The sequence below is a fragment of the Clytia hemisphaerica genome, unplaced genomic scaffold (assembly GCF_902728285.1).
Source record: "Clytia hemisphaerica strain Z4C2 unplaced genomic scaffold, Clytia hemisphaerica genome assembly, whole genome shotgun sequence".
In the NCBI taxonomy this organism is placed as follows: domain Eukaryota; kingdom Metazoa; phylum Cnidaria; class Hydrozoa; order Leptothecata; family Clytiidae; genus Clytia; species Clytia hemisphaerica.
The window spans coordinates 1060881-1080593 of NW_027104441.1; the positions used below are offsets into that span (position 1 = coordinate 1060881).

A 19713-nucleotide genomic window follows, 5' to 3' on the forward strand; every position below is an offset into this window, starting at 1 on the left:
TCATCCCTTTCTTAAAATCGGAGTTAAGAAAATCTTTCAAAGCTCCCATATTAAATATCTGGTATTTGATTGATTCGCATCTCAATTGGAAAGCTCACACCCACTTTTTGTCAGCCAAACTTGCTCGAGCAATGGTATCTTATCTAAGCTCAGGCACTACGTTCCAACAAAAACTCTAGTCAACATCTACTTCGCTCTATTTCACTCTCATCTCCAATCTGGTTGTCAGCTCTGGGGCCTCACTGAAAACACCACATCTAAACATATTTATTCTTCAAAAGAAAGCCTTACGTCTCATGACTTTTAATTCCTTTCAATGTCCTTCTTCTCCACTCTTTCTGATCTTAAAATTCTTAAAATCTTTGACCTAGTCAAATCTCTAATATTTCATTTGTTCACAAATTCCGAACAATAGATTACCAAAGATCTTCTTAATTTTTTGAATTTGTTCAGCTTGAAGCTGAAGGTGCCGATAATCAAGGTACCAGAGGAGCAAGATTGAAGCTCCTTTTTGTTCCTTCCTACAATACCATTACTTTTGGTAACAAATCTTTTTCTAAAATCTGCATAATACAATGGAATAGTATTCAGCGATCTTATCCAAATATTACTCTGAGCTCATCTGATTCTAGCTTTGTCAAATCTCTTGCCTTTACTCACTGTCTTGGGGAATACTGAGCACACCCCCTACCCACAGCTTATCTTTAATCCGTAAATAAAATAAAAAATTTCAAATTAATCTACTGAAATAATTTATGTATTTTACAATTGTTACTTGCACTTAGGTGGCCGCATCTTTATGATTAGTCCAGGCTATAAGGCGGTCTCCTTCCTTTTTTATTTTGTGGATACCGTCTCATGTATTTTAAGTGTTCAAATGGTAAATAAATAGTTACTTACTTACCAGAAACTTCTGGAGTTTTCCCGAGCAGCTAAAAAACACTATTTTTCTCTCCAGAAAGTTATGGAGCTCTTCCGGGGTACTTCTGGAGCAAGTGATTTTTATCAGTTTCTAAAATACCGTAACTTGGTCTAATGTCGACATCCCACGTCTAAATTCAACACCCTTTTCTAAGAGCTAAAAATAATAGAAAGGTCGAAAAATTTTTCTTTGCTAAGTGGTAAGAGAGGAAAAATTCTTTTTCAATCACCGATTCCAACTTTCAGATTATTCCTTTCTCTAAAGAAGGGTGTCGAAATTAGAAGACGGATGTCGATATTAGACCAACCTACGGTACCGTTTAAATATCCAAAAATTATTTGTCCCCAGGTTTTATGGAGACTTTGGTCAAATAAAATACTTCGAGGATGATGGTTCAGCCAATGAAATTGAATTTGTCACATTATTAGTGGGGGGGGGGCGTACAATATTTCAGAATTGCGGAAATTGACCCTTTTTTCTTCGCTTCGGAATTTCCGAAATCGAGGAAAATTCCTTCGGTATTTCGATATACTGAAATTGTTTCGGTATCAGAAATCCATAAATTTTTGCCTCAAAATTTCGGTTATTATAAAGTTTTTATCCCCCTTTTTCGGAATTCATACATAAAAAATCAAATTTGATGGAAAATTAGTCAAAACGAGAAAAAATACCTAAAAAATCGGTATCGGGATTGCAAGTATATATTCTTTTACGGAATTTCCGAAATTTTGGCTAAATTATTTCGGAAATCGCAAACCTCTTACATCCCCCCACATTAGCTATATTTGAAAACAGTTGGGTGTTTAAGATAAAAACTGCAATTATTGCTCTTTTCGAAAATTATTGCCGAAAACGACAATTTTTTTAACAATGAAATGCTGAATCAGCAAAATGTGTTGTCCTTTTAAGGGCACAGATGCCAGAAAAGTCATACTGTAATTTCTCTGTTATATACAGTAACAAACTGTTCCAAGTTAACTTTTTTTTTACCCACTCGCTTTCTCCATAACTTTCAATGACCGACAGGATTTTGAGTTTGACCAACAGGATTTCATTTCTGTCGGACATGATGTCCAATTGACTGAAAATATTTATTTGCAGCCCTGAGTATATAATATTTTGTAAGCTTAAAAGCATTTGATATACTGATTTGAAAGAAGGAGGGAATTGAAAAAGATTGTCAAGGAACCAAGCAAAACACACAAATAAGTTAAGTATTTCTGCGTAAAAAGAAAAATCAAGTGAGTTTTTTTTTCGTCACTCGCATTTCCACACAATACTATTCTTTTTGGCCTGTAGAGAAATAATAACATAAAGTTTTTTTAAATAGTCAAAGGTCAAGCTCAATAAGTTTGTATGTTGAAAATGGCAACACTTCGTAACCTTCACCATTCAATAAAATCAAAGATTTCAATACAACAATTTAAGCGACAGTTGAGTGTCACTGTGTACTGTCATCAAGAATTTTTGCGAACTTCTATCAAAGATGATGAGAAGGGAATCAGGAGAATCACACTAGATGATACAAAGAAAAGAAATGCGCTATCGCTTGCGATGCTTGATGAATTAAAACAGCGTTTACAAGATGCAAATATGAATGAATCAGTGAAAGTGGTTGTCCTCTGTCACACGGGATCTGTGTTTTCTGCTGGTCATGATCTAAAAGAATTGTTAGATGAAACAGGATCAAAGTTCCACTCACAGATTTTCAATCGATGTACTGAAGTTATGAATCTTGTCCAGGATATTGATGTACCAGTTATTGCAGAAGTTAGAGGTGTGGCAACTGCTGCAGGATGTCAATTGGTAGCCACTTGTGATTTAGCTATTTGTTCTGATACTTCAAAATTTGCTGTTCCAGGAGTCCTGATTGGTTTATTCTGTTCTACACCTGCTGTTGCTCTTGCACGCGCAGTGAACAGAAAACAAGCTTTAAAGATGTTGCTCACAGGTGATCCAATCAATGCAAAGGAAGCATTAGATTGTGGTTTGGTCAACAAAACAGTCCCCATTGAAGATGTTGAAAAAACCACACAGGAACTAGCAGAGAGAATCACACGACACAGTTCTCGTGTCATCGGTCTTGGCAAAAAGACTTTTTATCAGCAAATCAAAGAGAACAGAGATGAAGCCTACTGTATTACAGGTAATGTTATGGTTGATAATCTTACCTATCAAGATGCGCAAGAAGGGATTCGTGCTTTCTTTGAGAAGCGCCAGCCTGTATGGCAAAATACCAAATAACACAACACTGTCGAACATGCATAGATTAGATTTAGACTTTATTAAATTATTATATGATAATTATATAATGATAATGTAAAATTTCCTAACTCCTGATTGTAACAACAATGCAAGTAAAAAGTCAGTGCAAATCTAGATTAATTCACATTATCTGTAATTTTACTGATGGTTTATTTGAAAAGGTCTTTATAATTTTGTTATTTAAAACTCAAATTCAAATTGTTCTTAAAATTTAATTTTGATGGGTATTAATTACATTTGGATCCTCTGGAAGATGATTGGAAGGTTGGAAAATATATTTTCCCTCTCACATTTAAGGCTAAGTAAAGAAGGTTATCCAAAATAAAATATTAAGGCTTTGTGAGAAAAATCCAAACAGTTCATCTCCAATATATTTTATTGTTTGTAGAACATTTTTACATCATAAATATTTTTATCAAACAATTTTTTTTTGTACATAGAGCTTTTTCAGACAATTTTGATCATTTTATTGTAATGAATTTGATTTTTTTAAATAAATTTGAAATTATATTCTGATCTCTATAATTTCTACAGTAAATTCTGCCACACTTGCTAAGCAATCTTATGGATTTATCAGATGTGTCAAGATACAAACCTCAATGGCAACGTGGAATTGTAGAAATAATTTCTATATCACACAAAAACAACTATAAGAAAAGTGCAATACTAACGTGTCATTATTTTACACTGAATGAATTTATTTAATTCAAAATCACAATTTATCTTTTATCATACATTCCCAAATAACATTTTACTTTGTTTTTCATTCTAGCCCAAAATAATAAAAATATAATCCTGATTCAACTATTTTGCAAGAATGGCACTAACTTCTGCAGGTATTATATTTATTTTTATGTTGTATAAGAATAATACTTGATGAGTTTTCTTCATAATTCTATGGTTTGGTTTTTTCTCGTATTTTGTTATTTACATTCAGAATCTTAACTTTTATTTTTGCTTTTTGCAGCTGGTATTATTGCCTTGTTGGATGAAAATGAGCATGAATTAAAGGTAATAAATAAATAAATTTCTTTCTTTAATGCATTGTCTGATACAGATATATAAATACTGAAAAAATTAATCCTTCAGGTACTCTTAATAAGATTTTGTGCAATTTTCTTTTAGTCTGACTTACCTCATTCAATCTCTTAGAATCATTCAATCTCTGAGCATCTTCTATCTCTCTTTTGAAAAATTAAAATAATATATTTTCGATCTTGTAACCTTCAGCATTATGCCCTAAAGAAACTTGATGGAATCGTGGAGGAGTTTTGGGCAGAAATCTCAGATGTTATCACTAAAATGTAAGTGAACTTTGGACAGTTCATTCTGAAATTGATTTTATAAGAAAATCTCTAATTGTAAACTACAAAAAATCAGGATGACAGGGTTAAAAATTTGTCTGACCAAAATTTTGTCCTTGTTCAACCAAAATTTTTGAGGAACACTTACCTGATTGGACATCTTGTCCAACCCAGTTGAAGTTGTAAATTCCAGCCATAGAGGAACTTAATTTGAATCGTCTTTTTTATTATACTTTTAGAGAAGAATTATGTGAAAATGAAGGTTTTCGTCATAGAGATCTTTCTTCCCTTATTGCTTCAAAGGTAAGAAATATTGTTAACTCTTTCACATAATTTATTTAGCTAGCTTGTGTAGCTATAGGTATAACTTAAGATATTCCAGATATAACATTGTTCTGGATGTTAAAAAATAAAAAACGGTTGAATTGAGATTTTGTGAAGAATAAAAATACTACAAATTTAAACTTTTTAGCATGAGAAGTTTCAAAAAAAGCTTCAAATCTACTTTTTTGCAAGCGCAATCTTTTTTATTTTTCGTCTAAACACCTGATATGTTATGTATCATAAAATACTTTTCCGCTTTAAATAAAACTCATTGTATAAATCTTCTGATCTACAATATTCTTCAGGTTTATTATCATCTTGGGGCATTCGAAGATTCAGTCATGTATGCACTTGGTGCAGGTGATCTTTTCAATGTCAACGGACACTCTGAATATGTGGAAACAATTATTGGTTAGTTAATAATTAATAGCTTCATTTAATCCTGTCTCATACCATTCCATAGTTAGCTGGTCTTAATTTCTGCCCAATAACATGCCCTGTCGCACAAGTCACAATTATTTCTAGATTTGACTTTTTATCCCACAGTTTCACTTTGAAATGATTGGAAAACCATGAATTTTAATACTTTTCTTTGTTGAAGAGAAATCAACACAAAGGAAAATGGGATTGGAATTTGTGCAAATAAATAAATTGACTGTTTATAGAATGCAAACCAATAGTAATTTGGAAATAAACGAAAAAGAATAAAAAAGAAGACGAAAAGCAGAGATGTAATCCTGCTAGTACACTTTTTTAAAGTTTTGACACACTTGAGTTTTTTTATTTTATTCCAATTCAGCCAAATGTATTGACATGTACACAAAATCACGAGTAAAAATGGCAGAAAATCCTTCAGAACCAGTCAATATAGACGAACGACTGATTGCTGTTGTTAATAAAATGTTCCAAAGATGTTTTGAAGATAAAAAATACAAACAGGTAAGAGTCTCGTTTAAATACCACATAATAAAGTTAAGGTAGATGACTTTTAAGGTGTGCAAGTAGACCAAAAAAAAATAACTACTGTTTGGATTTTATTTTTTATTGTTTCTTTAGGCAATAGGTATTGCTCTTGAAACAAGAAGGCTAGATGTATTTGAAGAAGCTATCTTGAAATCAGAAGATATTCATGGTATGCTGGGATACAGTCTTAACATTTGCATGACCCTGATCGAAAGTTTGTCTTTCCGAAACAAGGTATGTAAACAAAAAACAATAAGTCATTGCATGACTCACATGCACAATAATATTATTATATGCAAATTTTTCAAATATTTTGTCCTTTTTGGAATTTGACAGACTTCCAACCCAATCATGTTCATTGATCGTACAGCTTATCTTTCTTATAGAATCTGTATTTTCAATCGTTTATGTCTTCTATAACTTATTTTTGTTACAGTTTGTGACCATTTTCTGCTAACTTCCAAATGTATAAATGATAAATCCTTGATTTGGATTTAATTTTTAGATTCTTCGAGTACTGGTCAAATTATATTTAAATTTGGCAACTCCTGATCATATTAGCGTTAGCCAGGTAAATTGTTGTCTTTCAAAAACTATTAAAAACCGTTACTTAAGTGGGAGGAACTTATATTCTACAGTGTGTACACGTTTGTATACCTCTTTTTGTGTGTCAGAAAAAGAAAGAAAATTTTTCAAACTGAGGGAATTGACACCAGTGCAGACTAGTGTTGAAAAGCTCAGGCAAAAAGAGACAGTTTTGGCTAGAATTCTACATGGTTACTCATGTAAGGGGTTTATTTTTGTCGTTATTGGAAAAAACTATTTAAATTTTGAGCAAATACCCCCTCTGAATCAAGAATTAAAATAATTTTCTTGCTTTCAATAGTGTTTAATTTTCTTGGATGATCCTGACTCTGTGGCAGACATCATGGAAAAACTGATCAAAACTAGTGAGAATCAAACGCTCATGGCATACCAGATTGCGTTTGATTTATATGAAAATGCATCACAACAATTCTTGGCTGGAATCCGTAATGTTTTGAGAGCATTAGCTCCCATTGCTTTAGAAGAACCAGTCAAACAGGGTGATGCACCAGCAAAAACAGATTCTTCTGAGTATATAATTTTTTTTATTCTACACTTTACAAATGGGACTTTCATTAGGTCTCAGTAAAGGAATGTTGAAGGTACGGACTTAAAATGATACACAAAATAACACAATGGTCTCAATATCACAATTGGGCTCCTTTATAGACCAAGAGGCTATTACCTTCACTCACTGTCAATAAGCCTATAATAGAGTTATCTTTTTCAAGTTTTTATTTTGTATTTGTAACTTTCAATAATCCATATATCCTTCCTTGGGTTCTCATACTAATTCTTTGATTTGTTTTTGTGAATGATACTTTTTACAATTTTTAATTTTCTTTTTCCAGTGAGAAACCAATGGAAACAGACGCGACCGAAGGAGGCGAAGATAAGAAGGAAGAGGATGCTGAAACTAAAGATAAAGAAGAAACTAAACCGCAAAAAACTGAAAAAGATCTGGTAAGTTGGACTAGTTTAAGGATTTATATAATATAATGGCATCTCAGCTATAAGAGAATAGCATTTTCAAGAAAATATTTTTTGATAAAATCACTAAGAGGATGAAATCACTATGTTTAGCAATTTCCATGGTGGGCTATATTAGTCTTTCGTGGATTAAAGTCGTCTTTCTGTCTTCTGTATAAACCTCCTTTCAAGGGAAATATCGAAGTCAGTTCAAACTCTAGCTTTAATCAGAGCCCTGTAGTTTGATAAATGTATTGAGATGTTGAACCATGGAGGTAATAAAAATATAGATGGAGATACCACTCCTACTATTCTATTCTATTGTATCGTTGATAGCAAACTGTCGCTCTGTTGCTTTGGGAAAAAGCCATTAATTTTTGCTTTCGCTCATGGGAATACTTGAGTCGAAGAGAATTTGAATAAAATCACGCTACATTTTTAATTTGTTCATTGTGTGATGACAGTTTTGTTTATAAAACATAAGAAAACCTTACAAGAATAAGCACAGAACATCGAATTTAAAATTTTCGCTGCTCAGGGAATCCTCGGCAATTTTTGTCAATTTTTACATATTTACTAATGCCAATCTTTCAACTATATTCTATCAAAATCTTGAGGCAGCTGCTCTTTTAGATCTAAAGATATTTATAGCAAAGAACCTTCCACAAACAACAAAGAATTCGCAAAATTTGAAGAAGTTTACCTCTCGAAAGTTTCCCGATAAAATAAAAACTTCTTTTAAAACTATAAAGAAATTATTACTCGAAAAAAATTTTACCTAAAATACGAGGTTTCGTTTTGTTCTTATAATCTATATCTTGACTGATTTTTGCTATCAAGGATTGGTAATCAAAGCAGACCGATTTGAAAGAAATTTCGAAAGAGTTTTATGACTTCTCTGGCTATTACAGAAAAGTTGTTACTCCATCTATTTTTTATTACCTCTATGGTTGAACAGATAAAAATAAAAATAAAAATTTTATTTGAATAAGTTTAGTTTACCTTATTTCTCACCTTTACAGAGTGAAGTAGAGAAAACGTTACAAGACCGCGTTGTCAATTTGAATGGTATCTTGAGTGGTGACACAACTATCAAACTTCATTTGGAATTTCTTATCAGAAACAACCATGCTGATCTACTTATACTAAAAAATACTAAGGTAAAAATACCCTGATTCATTTGATTTGAATTGGCATACCCCTAGAGAGGATATAAGGAAAGGTGAGAGGCACCAGAAACACAATCCTTCTAGAAACAGTTCAAGGTTTTTTTATTGGTCAAACTGCAAATGGCCTTTGCTCTTTTCGTTCTGTGATTAACAATATGATCTTTATATTGTCTCGCTTTATCTACAAACTTTGCGAAGCTCACCTTTTAGTTTTAGTGCTAGTAAAGTAGTTTATCTTTTTTTCTTTCCCTTAGGATATTGTACGCAACTCGATCTGCCATTCGGCTACTGTCATTTCGAACGCTTTCATGCACAGTGGTACCACAAGTGATACATTTTTAAGGAACAATTTGGACTGGCTGTCAAGGGCCACCAACTGGGCAAAATTCACAGCAACAGCTAGCTTGGGGGTTATACATAAGGTAAAATCCTATTTGTAAAGTATTAGTGTATGTAACACTGTAAAATGTCAAATCCTTTTAAGCAATAATTTTTGACAAGTTCAAAACCAATGATTAAATTTACATGCAAAAATACCATTGAATAACTCCTGATGATGCCTTGACCTTACCCCGATCGAATTGTCTTCAAATTTTGCCATTATCAAAGAGTGCTGTTATTAGTTTGCTAATAAATGAGTTATTAATGTTAAAATTGATACAACGCTGTGGCTTAAAATCGGAATCTTGTTTGTTGTTCAATTTAACAGGGTCATGAGAAAGAATCTTTGAAATTGATGGGTTCTTATCTTCCCAAAGATGGCTCATCCAACAGTACGTACCAAGAAGGTGGTGGTCTATATGCATTAGGTGAGAGCCTATTCAGTTCTCGATTATTGTTGCCATTCTCTCTATCTTTTTACCACTCCAAGCTGTCAATATGTTCGGAAATGATCGTGTTTTAAGAAAGTTATCCTCCATCTTTTAGCCATTTTGTCTCATAATTTTTTCATTATAACACTGGTTATAAAAATGGTTTTATCGAAAGAAATTTATTTCAGTTAACTTGCTATGTAATTATTTTACTTCTTCAACCAATTTGATAATTATCATTGTTTTTTCTTCAGGTTTAATCCATGCTAACCATGGTGAAAGTATCAAAGAATATCTTTTGAACCAACTGAAAAATGCAACAACCGATGTATTTTTATTTTATTTCTTTACTCAACCCAGTTCCTTATTAATGATAATTGGTCGATATTGTTAGTGAAGGTGTCGTTCACAGAATATCCTGTCTGGACTTCTTTATTTTGTAAAGTATTGGCTTGTTTTTCCTTAGTATCTTATGAAAGGGTTTTCCTAACTTTTTTATATTTCCACTCGCCGTTTTTTCTTCTGACCGTAAAGTTTTTATATGGTATACTGTATAAAACCAGTTTAACTGACTAAATTGTTTTTACAAATTTTATAGATGGTGCGACATGGTGGTTGTCTTGGCCTCGGATTGGCTGCAATGGGAACACAACAAAATGGTAAATATTCTTTACAAAGTGTTTCGCTATTTGGTTCTAATTGAATATGGTGTTTTTCTCCTAGCTAAAGAGTTATCTTTTAAGGGCCTTTTGAAATTTTTGTGACATATTCAGAACACTGATTAGTCATTAGTGTCGTCACTCATTGTTGAAATTTTATGACTCTACAAATTGTTTATCTCATTATAGATATTTACGAACAATTGAAGTTCAACTTATACCAAGATGATGCTGTTACAGGTTTGTTTTACATTCTTCTGTTACACTTACTATTTTAATCGTTTCAGCGCACAATATCAAAAGAAGGGGAATTTTCCTTTTATAAATTCCAAAAAACTTAAAAGTGACATGCAAGCTAGCGAGCACCTCACTAAAAACCGGGATTTTTCATCTCGTTTCTTAGTGAGTTCCACTTTGACGATTTTCGAAAAATAGAAGCCTTTCAAGTGTTTTGACGCAAATTCAATTATTTTGCTACTGCAGGAGCCTCGAAAGTTAAAAGTGACGTCAAAAAATCGAATGTTTAGAGCCCGGAAACCCGGGCTCAAAACATTCGAAAAAGTCGCAAAGTGGAATAGACGTTAATTGCGTAAAAAAACGCGGGTGACGTCTAGTATAGACTACATGCAAGCTAGTAGCTTAAGATTTGGATAGTGGTTTTGGAAAGGTGTCTTCACGCTCTTTCAAAAAACTAAAATCTTTGTAGGACGCGACGTTTTGTTGAATACAATTAAAAACTCCACTGACTCCAATATCATAACAATGATTGGGACTGGCTTCTCCTTACAGAGGATACCCGGTTCTGTAATGAGCGGTCTAGGAGTCGTCAAAACAATGAAAATATTAAGTACACGCGTTTACTAATTATGATTCGGTGTGTTATTTTTGTAACGCTAGAGTTTTTATTTACTCAACAACAGCTTTTCAAAATCAAATGGTCAGTGGTCATAGATATGGTACTTTCGGCTTGGCCAAAAAATATTTGTTGAAGAAATTCAAGGCCTACGTTTTTAGTTTCCTGGCCTGTTTCGTATGCTCGAGAAGTGGAAATAGACCTTTTGTATTGGTTCGATAAGTAATACCTGAACTTTTTAAAAACCTGTAGAGAAACACATGATATAAAACTCTCTACCAAACCGAAATTTCGTTTGAACCCTGTAGGAGAGGCAGCTGGTATCGCAATGGGACTTGTCATGTTAGGGTCGAAATCAAGCCAAGCTATCGACGACATGGTCATGGTATGACATAGCCTAAATTATATTTTTTGCTAGATTGGCAATTATTTTGTTATAAACCTTAAGTGGATAAACTTTGGTGGGGATTTAATTTTGCAAATTTGGCGAAGTTTGTCAAAATTCGCCAAATTAAATCTTCGCCAAAATTTCCAACTTCGGCACTTCGCCAAATTTAACAAAAATAGAATTATGTGAAAAATCACAACTTTTTATTATATCTTTGAGTAATTTTCACCCATTTCAGTGTGACAAAATTTCCAATTCGCCAAATTAGATCCCCGCCAAATTTTACGAAATTGATCTATCGCCAAATTAGATCCCCGCCAAAAATCGTATTTTGGCCAATCGCCAAATTAAATCCACGCCAAAATTTATCCACTTAAGGTAATTTATTTGAAAATTTTTAATTAAAAAAACGCTATGATTTCTTGTGAAATTTTTTTCTTCCCTTCATTTGTGCTTCATAAATTTATAGTCATCAAAAGGAGCGCTAGTTTAACGCTTCCCCATTAATAGATGAACTCTTTTTTTAATTTGATCCTTTTAGTACGCACAAGAAACTCAACATGAAAAGATTTTACGTGGTTTAGCTATCGGTATTGCGCTCGTAAGTCGCTATTTATATTTTTCGTACTACTGATTTTTTCACATTTGCTTCATAGTCGACCATTCCTCTTCACTTTCTCCTCTTCCTTGACAATCCATAAGATTTTGGACTGCATTTTTACTTCAGCTTAAATCCATACAACTACAGTTGAATCTCTATATCATACTGGAACTTTCATGGCTGAGGGGACTATCGTTTTAAAACTGGAACTGTGCAATCGTTAGAATAACTGAGGATTAAATTCGAAAATCTTTAACGCCTTCATTGCTTATCAATTACAGTAGACTAGAGTCTCCATATCTGGAACCTCTTTAACTCTCCTTAACTCGAACATAGATCTGGGTCCCTTCACTTCAGGCAACAAAGCCTTATAGACACGTCTCTATAACTCGAACAAATTTGCGTTCCCCGTGATTGTTCGAGTCACGAAAACTCCACTGTACTACTTTTGCATGTCATTTTTCTTTTTCTTTTGGACAGGTGATGTACGGGCGTATGGAGGAAGCTGACACATTGATCGAAACTTTAATGAAAGATAAAGTAAATTTGGCCTTACTCTTTTTATATTATGTTTTTTTTAGCAAATCGAATGTTAGATATGTAGCACAATCGTGAAATTACTTGACATTAATTTAGCTGATGGGAAAAATAATTTTTACCAAATGATTTGACGGGATGCATAAACTACAACTTTCATTTCTGAGATAACATTCTAGTTTGAAAAACAGACTTTCTGCCGGTCTTCTCACATTTGGAGACTGAAGAAAGTCGATAGGCAGGCGTTGATATCTTTGAAAAGTTGCGTATACTTGAGACTTTTATAATATTGTTGATCTTTCAAACATTAAAGTCAAACATCACTTGACAGTATTTTAAAACTGTATGTTTTCGAAGTTTTATTCTATTGGACTTTCCTAATCAATGTTCCTTTTCTTTCTCTAGGATGCCATTCTCCGTAGAAGTGCCATGTACACGTTAGCCATGGCTTACGCAGGAACCGGAAACAATAAAGCTATCCGTACTATCCTTCATGTTGCTGTAAGAAAACTTCTTTTTGTCGGAGGGGCTAAAAGCCGGATCTTTACCCCTAAATACTGTAAATATTTTAATGGGATAAACTTTCGCGGGGCTTAAATTTCGCGGCTGGGCCTATCTGCGAAATTCAAAAATTTCATGGGGACTTAATTTCGCGGGTGGCACTATTAGGATGGCAATATTTTCACGATTTTGTGACTTTTACTGTCAAATCATGCATGTTGGTTGTTGAAATACACATTATTTGCGCCTCTTTGATGCAATTAACCATTTAAATAGTATTTATTTGACATATTTTGAGTTTTGTTTAGAAATATTTCGCGGATGAGGCCCTTCTAAATTTCCATTAGGACTAAATTTCGCGGATTTCGCGGATGACACCCAAATCCGCGAAATCCGCGAAATTTAATCCCCGCGAAAGTTTATGCCATTGAAGTAGATCAAATCGAGGGTAAAAACAGATTATTGAATGTATAGGTGAAAGATAATATTGGTAGGCACTAAACAAGTGTTTGATCTACTCCTTACTTCTGGTGGCGATACCGTATAACTTGTTGTGGTTTTAAGGAGGGGGCGTTTATTCGAGGGGGCGTTTCAAAGGGTCTTAAAAGGAAGTATTAAAAGAATACAATCAATATCATATATCTAAGTTTTCCCTCGTATTATACTTCCTTACAACCTCCTAGAGGTGGAGAACCTTGACGAAACATCAGGGCTTCTTTTATATTAATTATCACTGACGTTGAAATTACTTGATCACTCTCTTTACGATATAGGTTAGTGACGTTAACGATGATGTAAGAAGGGCTGCCGTACAATCACTTGGCTTTCTCTTATTCAGGTATGGTACAACCAAATGTTATCTTCATGGTGCCACATTTTATATACAGTGGAGTCTCTTTAAAGGCCGGTCTCCACTTGCGCGCGCTTCGATCGCGCTTTTTCGAGCAAAGCTTCCACGCTATTGGTCAAAAGAAAAATGAAGCAACTCCATTGGCGCGAACTGACGTAACGGTTGAAAAAAGTTGAAATGTGTTCAACTTTTTTTTCAAGCGCGCGCTACATTTTTATGACGTAATCTTTTTTCCAAGCAAAAAGGATTGAAGCCCAAAAGTGCGATCGTAGCGCGCGCAAGTGGAAACCGGCCTTAACTCGAATCTCTGCAACTCAAATGTCTCCTTAACTTGAACAAGCTTTATGGTCCCTTCATTATCTTATAAACTTTACTCGAAATTTCCTTAACTCGAACAAATTTGCGTTCCTCGTACGTGTTCGAGTTACGGAGACTCCACTGTATATTCAAATACTCGTGTGATTGAATTTTGTAGTGACTCAACTTTGCGGCAATATTAGGAGATACTTTTGCATAGATATTATTGTTTACAATAAAAATTTACATGAAGAGCATTTTGGACATTTTCACTCAACAGAAAAGCACACTCTCAGTCTCAGTTTACAAGGGAATAATTCCTCCTGTAGATATTTGATTGATAAATACATTTTTTGAACTCTTTCCAAATATGCTCTCTATGTTCATGTTATTTAATTTCTTCAGAACACCAGAACAAGTCCCAAGTGTTGTTTCCTTGTTATCAGAAAGCTATAACCCTCACGTGAGATGTGGTGCCGCAATGGCTCTTGGGATAGCTTGTGCTGGTACTGGCTCTAAGGTATTGTTTCTTACTTTGTTAGACGATTTTGTTCTTTTTCGATGTTCTGATACACCTTTTAATGAAACTTCACAAGATTTTAGGTCTCCAAAGTTCAAATGAGTTATTGGAAATAGTTATCAGTTCTTAGAATGGGCCACTCCATTAAATTTCGATACAGGGGTGGACGAATCTCTTTAAGTAAAAAAACATTTCTTGGAAATGTGTGGATACCCCCTGGAAAATGGTAAAATTTGCAAAAAAAAAACCTTGCAAAATTTCTTTTCAATACCTTCAAGTGACGGTAGACGAACAGAAATCAGTCTTTAACCCCCTAGAAAAATAAAAAAACACTCTTTTAGACCCCCTGGAAATTCTGCTGTAATTACACCCTGGAAATGTTTGTCCACGCCCTATATAAATCGAAAATCGAATGGCCCAATGAACAGCTATTTTTCTTTTATATTTTTAGGAAGCCATTGCACTTATCGAACCATTAATGAAGGACCCCGTCAATTATGTCCGCCAGGTAAGCTACTTTTTACTTTTTCTGTTCGAGGAAAATCTCACAGACACATCTGGCTTTCTCTAATTCCTTACTCATGAGAGCAACTTCTCACTTCGAAGTTTGGTGCAATCGCTTTATGGAAAACTTTTATAAAGCTTAGTGGACTTGGATCTTCATTTAAGACGGGCAATATTTCAATTCGAAGTACAGAAACACTTGAATTGTAGAAAGTGGAATAAAAGGGAAGGCTCACTGTAATTCTATCGGCTTCTTATAACGCATAAAGAATGAATAAAACAATAAGAAAGCCTTAGAAAAAAAAATAAAACACAAGAATTTCTTTCTTTAGTACTCTCGGGTACCTAATAAGTGTCCCCCGCTAATTAATTTTTGAAAATTTGCCACCCAGGACACTCTTATTCCAATCTTATTCCAAGTTCCTTCTTTTGCCCTAATTCTGCTGTATTAGCCTCCTTTTTCAAAAATTTTCCACCAAGGACATTTTTATTACAACCTTTTCATTAAGTTTTGGGAATTTTTCCAACCACCCCCGCTTATTCCAAACCTCCCTGGCTATTAGGGAAGCCGAGAGTAACCCGTCCAAACTATTGACCCACTCCAAAGAAAATTTACTTGCGCAATCCAAGCAACACAAAAGGGCGCTGCCATAAAGTTCTTTGAGCTTGTCCATTTAAATTTTTAAATTTCATTTGGGTTTTTTGTCACTAAAGTTTTACTTCACTTTATTTTCCCGACAATATACTTTAAAACTATTGTTCAACAATCAATTTCTTTATCATGGAATATTGCAAATCGGGTTGACGATATATTGAGATCATATTGTCAATATATTGCCTGACAATATATTGTGTAGTGTATGTAGCCCTTGAGTTTATTATTTATTTATGTTTTTTTTGTTTTAGTACGCTTTAATCGCGTCAGCTCTCATCGCTATTCAACAAACCGAAGTCACCTGTCCGAAAGTCAAGCAAATCCGTGAAGCATACAAGAAAACAATTTCGGACAAGCACGAAGATAGTATCGCGAAGTTCGGTGCTATCCTCGCTCAAGGAATTATTGATGCAGGTCAGATTCAAAACATTTTCTTTTCAAGTTTAATAATTTGTGCTTTGAAATTGCGTGCTTTCGATTTCACACTTATTACAGCATTTCAGCATTTATTAGTGCTTACTCTTAGGTGCCAAATAAACGGCCCCCCGCTTGTTAATTTTTCGATTTTTTCCCAACCCCCCCGGACGTTATTAGGATCCCCCCCCATTTATTAATTTTTGAAAAAATTCCCAGCTCCCAAAAGGAAAGTTTCTTGTTTTACTCTAAAAAGCCTAAATTTAGTCTATTTTGACCCTTTTTAGGGTTTTTAAAAGTCCGTTTTTCAAGCCCCCCGGTAATTAGCCCCCCCCGTTTATTTGATTTGAAAAAAATTTCCAACCCCCCCCCCCCCGTTTATTTGGCACCTAAGGGTACACTAAATCTTATCTTAAGTTAATCTGGTTCTCCAATAAAAGAACATTTGAGCCATCTATTTATTAAATTACCCTCAATATCCTAAAACCCTGATTTTTTAGACTTTACCATTTCTCTATTTTTATATACTCTCTTCCTACTTCTGACCAATCCAGGTGGCCGTAATGCAACAGTTTCCTTACAATCACGAGCCGGTCAAAACCACATGCCATCCATTGTTGGGCTGTTCATCTTCTCACAATTTTGGTACTGGTTCCCCTTGTCACATTTCCTCTCACTGGCATTCACACCCACCTGCATTATTGGGTTGAACAGCAACTTGAAGGTTAGTTGTGTCTCGCTTGTTCAATCCGTTTTTAATCACACTTAACGATTGCTCAACTGTATTATTGAAATCAATCCACTTTCAAATAAGATGTTTGTTTGTGAGCTTCAAACAAGAAAAATAGGCTAGGCTAAGATAATATTTTGATGCCATGATAAAGACTTACACTCTTGATTTTACTTTGATCGCAAGACTTAATTCGGTTTTGTGTACCTTATTGGAACTAATTTTGGTGGGAATATTCGTGGTCGAAAAAAATATCGAAAATATTAAACTTAGCAGGTTTTAATTTTCGCGGTTTTGTCCTTTTTTGGACAAATTTCTTCCATTTTCCTTGAGATTTTTCAAATTTTTGATGAAATTGGAAAAAATTGCATTTCGCAGGTTCAAGTTTTCGCAGTTTTGCAAAAGAAAACCGCGAAAACGCTAAAAACAACTCCCGCGAAAATTAGTTCCAATAAGGTAATGAATATTGTATTGAATCTTTCAGATGCCCAAGATTCAATTCCGATCGAACGCCAAACCATCAATGTACGCTTACCCCGAACTACTTCAACCACCAAAGAAAGAAGAGAAGGAGAAAGTGAGCACGGCCGTCTTGTCTATCACAGCAAAGAAAGCTAAACAAAAGAAAGAAGCCAAGGACGATGATGCTATGGAAGTGGTAAGTAACTCGATTCTGTTGCTTTTAACAATTCTATTTGTCCCTTCTGCCTCCTACCTCCCTCCCATTTATTCATTTTTCTCACTCGCAAACCGATATTGCTTTCCCTTACCAAACCCCATTTCTTCTTTCACGTTTCACCTTCCTCTTTTCCCTCTTTTTTCCCTTCCCCTTCTCTCTTCCCAGCTTTCCCTTCTCACTCCAACACTCAATTACTTTTAAACGTTTGATAGATGAGAAATATTTCCCATCCGGTAATTTGATGCTGAGTTATCGGACTGATACAATCGTTCGCCGAACCTGTTGCGTAATTCGTATCCTTTCACCAATCTTTCTCTATGTGCAGGACGATACTAAGTCAACATCAAAGAAAGAAGAAAAGAATGAAGCCAACAAGACGTCCGAAAAAGACGTCGACGAAAGTGAAAAGCAAACTTCAAATGACTCAAAGAAAGATTCTACTGATAAAGAAAGCGAAGAAAAGAAAAAAGAGCCTGACTTTGAAATGATCGATAATCCAGCACGAGTCATGCCAGCACAATTAAAGAAATTAACATTGCCAGCTGATTGTCGTTACAGCCCTGTAAAATCGGTAAAAACATAATGTTCGTTTGGCTAGCATCAATCAGTCGGAACCCACTTATATTCTTAGCATTCATTTATTTCATGATATTTCGGTCGAATCTTTTCCGTATTTTCTAGAGCACTTTGTGATTCTATTTATTTTACTGTTTGTTTCTAAATGTTCTTAAAAACTGAATTTGGTAGATGTTTCTTAAGAATTTGCTCGTTTTTAACTCCACAAAACCTATACTTACCAAGTTCTTATAAAGTTCCTAGTGTGATTTAGCCTCTGAAACCTTATGTATGTACCTAGCCTAGGCTTACTTTGTTTTTGTATAAAACGCGTTATTTTTTTCAACCGTATAGGTGATCAATGGTGGTGTGATCGTGATGCGTGATTTGAAGGAGACTGAACCCGAAGATTTGATCGAACCATTACCAGGTGAATTGTTGTTAATCTCACAAAATTGTAAATAAAGTTTGTATCCAAATAATCCGCAACAGAGATAAGAAATGCTGTAAATTTTGATCTAATTCAAACTAGAAAGTAATTTGTTTAGACTAATTATGGTGATAATAACACAATTCTAGATTTTATTCCCTTCTATGGAGAAACTTTTCAGAAAATCTAAAGACGCTTTTTTTCTTTTCAAAGAACGGGGATGAGATTCGATTCTAAATAAATACCGGGTGCAGCAGAAAAAACTTTGGACGTTTGGCGAGCCACTGAGGCCGAACAAAGTCTTGTTTAGACTCAAAACCACTTTTATTAGAAAGAGGACATGCTAACTTAAATTTTGCGGTATAACTTTTTAAGTTTGGTCAAGTAGTTGTCAAGTTATAAGCTTTTGAAGTCAAAATTCACTTTTCGAAAAGTGTAAAAAACACGTAAAAAAAGGTGTATTAAATTTATGCAAATAATGAAAAAATAGCTCAGTATTTGACTTATTTAACGACTTTTACGACATAATTAATTGTTAAAATACTTTTAAAAGCAGTTTTCGTTTACAACATAGTCAGTTTTTAGTAAATAGTCAGTTTTTAGAAATATTTGAAAAAAATTCTTATCGAAAACGCTTAAAAATGCTTAATTTAATGCCCTTTTATTACGTGTTTTTCACACTTTTCGAAAAGTGAATTTTAACTTCAAAAGCTTATAACTTGACAACTACTTGACCAAACTTAAAAAGTTATACCGCAAAATTTAAGTTAGTATGTCCTCTTTCTAATAAAAGTGGTTTTGAGTCTAAACAAGACTTTGTTCGGCCTCAGTGGCTCGCCAAACGTCCAAAGTTTTTTCTGCTGCACCCGGTAACATTTCTTTTTCTTTTTTTTTAGCCTCGGCCACAGTACCGGGAGCAGAAGACGAAGGTGATGAACCAGAACCACCAGAGCCTTTCGAATATACGGAAGAATAAAATTACGGAAACATCCCACCTTCACAATCTGAGAGATGAACACTTAGGATCAACGAACGGACCCCTTAAACAACGTTGTCTACGAGATAAGTATCTAATTATCTCGTCATCTGGAAAATTATTTAAATTTTTTAGAATTCTCCTCTGTAATTTTCATTATCCTTAACCTTAGGTTTGTTTATTAAAAGAATTTTTCCAAATTTTTATTGTTGAAAAGACAATAGCTAAACTTTAATGCCTTTTTATGAAAA

At 34.2% G+C, this 19713-nt stretch overlaps 2 protein-coding genes across 2 annotated transcripts; both read left to right on the forward strand.

Moving 5' to 3' along the window:
• The first annotated feature begins 1891 nt into the window (after positions 1 to 1891).
• Positions 1892 to 3186, forward strand: LOC136820974 (enoyl-CoA hydratase domain-containing protein 3, mitochondrial-like). The gene has a single exon (XM_067077206.1). It carries the CDS (start codon positions 2279 to 2281, stop codon positions 3164 to 3166), a length of 888 nt encoding a protein of 295 aa, XP_066933307.1. The 5' UTR covers positions 1892 to 2278; the 3' UTR covers positions 3167 to 3186.
• A 776-nt stretch (positions 3187 to 3962) lies between these two features.
• Positions 3963 to 19713, forward strand: LOC136820975 (26S proteasome non-ATPase regulatory subunit 1-like). Its single transcript, XM_067077207.1, has 29 exons — positions 3963 to 4023; positions 4155 to 4198; positions 4418 to 4491; positions 4731 to 4794; positions 5121 to 5226; positions 5615 to 5754; positions 5872 to 6012; positions 6284 to 6349; positions 6665 to 6894; positions 7215 to 7326; positions 8355 to 8492; positions 8756 to 8923; positions 9211 to 9310; positions 9568 to 9641; positions 9912 to 9972; positions 10162 to 10212; positions 11134 to 11210; positions 11755 to 11814; positions 12295 to 12354; positions 12757 to 12852; positions 13626 to 13690; positions 14405 to 14519; positions 14971 to 15027; positions 15930 to 16092; positions 16647 to 16816; positions 17307 to 17480; positions 17827 to 18072; positions 18411 to 18486; positions 19383 to 19713. The coding sequence occupies exons 1-29, from the start codon at positions 4005 to 4007 to the stop codon at positions 19460 to 19462; spliced, it is 3027 nt and encodes a 1008-aa protein (XP_066933308.1). The 5' UTR covers positions 3963 to 4004; the 3' UTR covers positions 19463 to 19713.

What these genes read in the sequence shown, in the direction of transcription:
- LOC136820974 (XM_067077206.1), top strand. Translation starts at nt 2,279, where the DNA reads ATGTTGAAAATGGCAACACTTCGTAACCTTCACCATTCAATAAAATCA.
- LOC136820975 (XM_067077207.1), top strand. An exon ending in ATATGTGGAAACAATTATTG is followed by an intron (nt 5,227 to 5,614) that starts GTTAGTTAATAA and finishes ATTCCAATTCAG; the next exon opens with CCAAATGTATTGACATGTAC. An exon ending in TTTGATCGAACCATTACCAG is followed by an intron (nt 18,487 to 19,382) that starts GTGAATTGTTGT and finishes CTTTTTTTTTAG; the next exon opens with CCTCGGCCACAGTACCGGGA.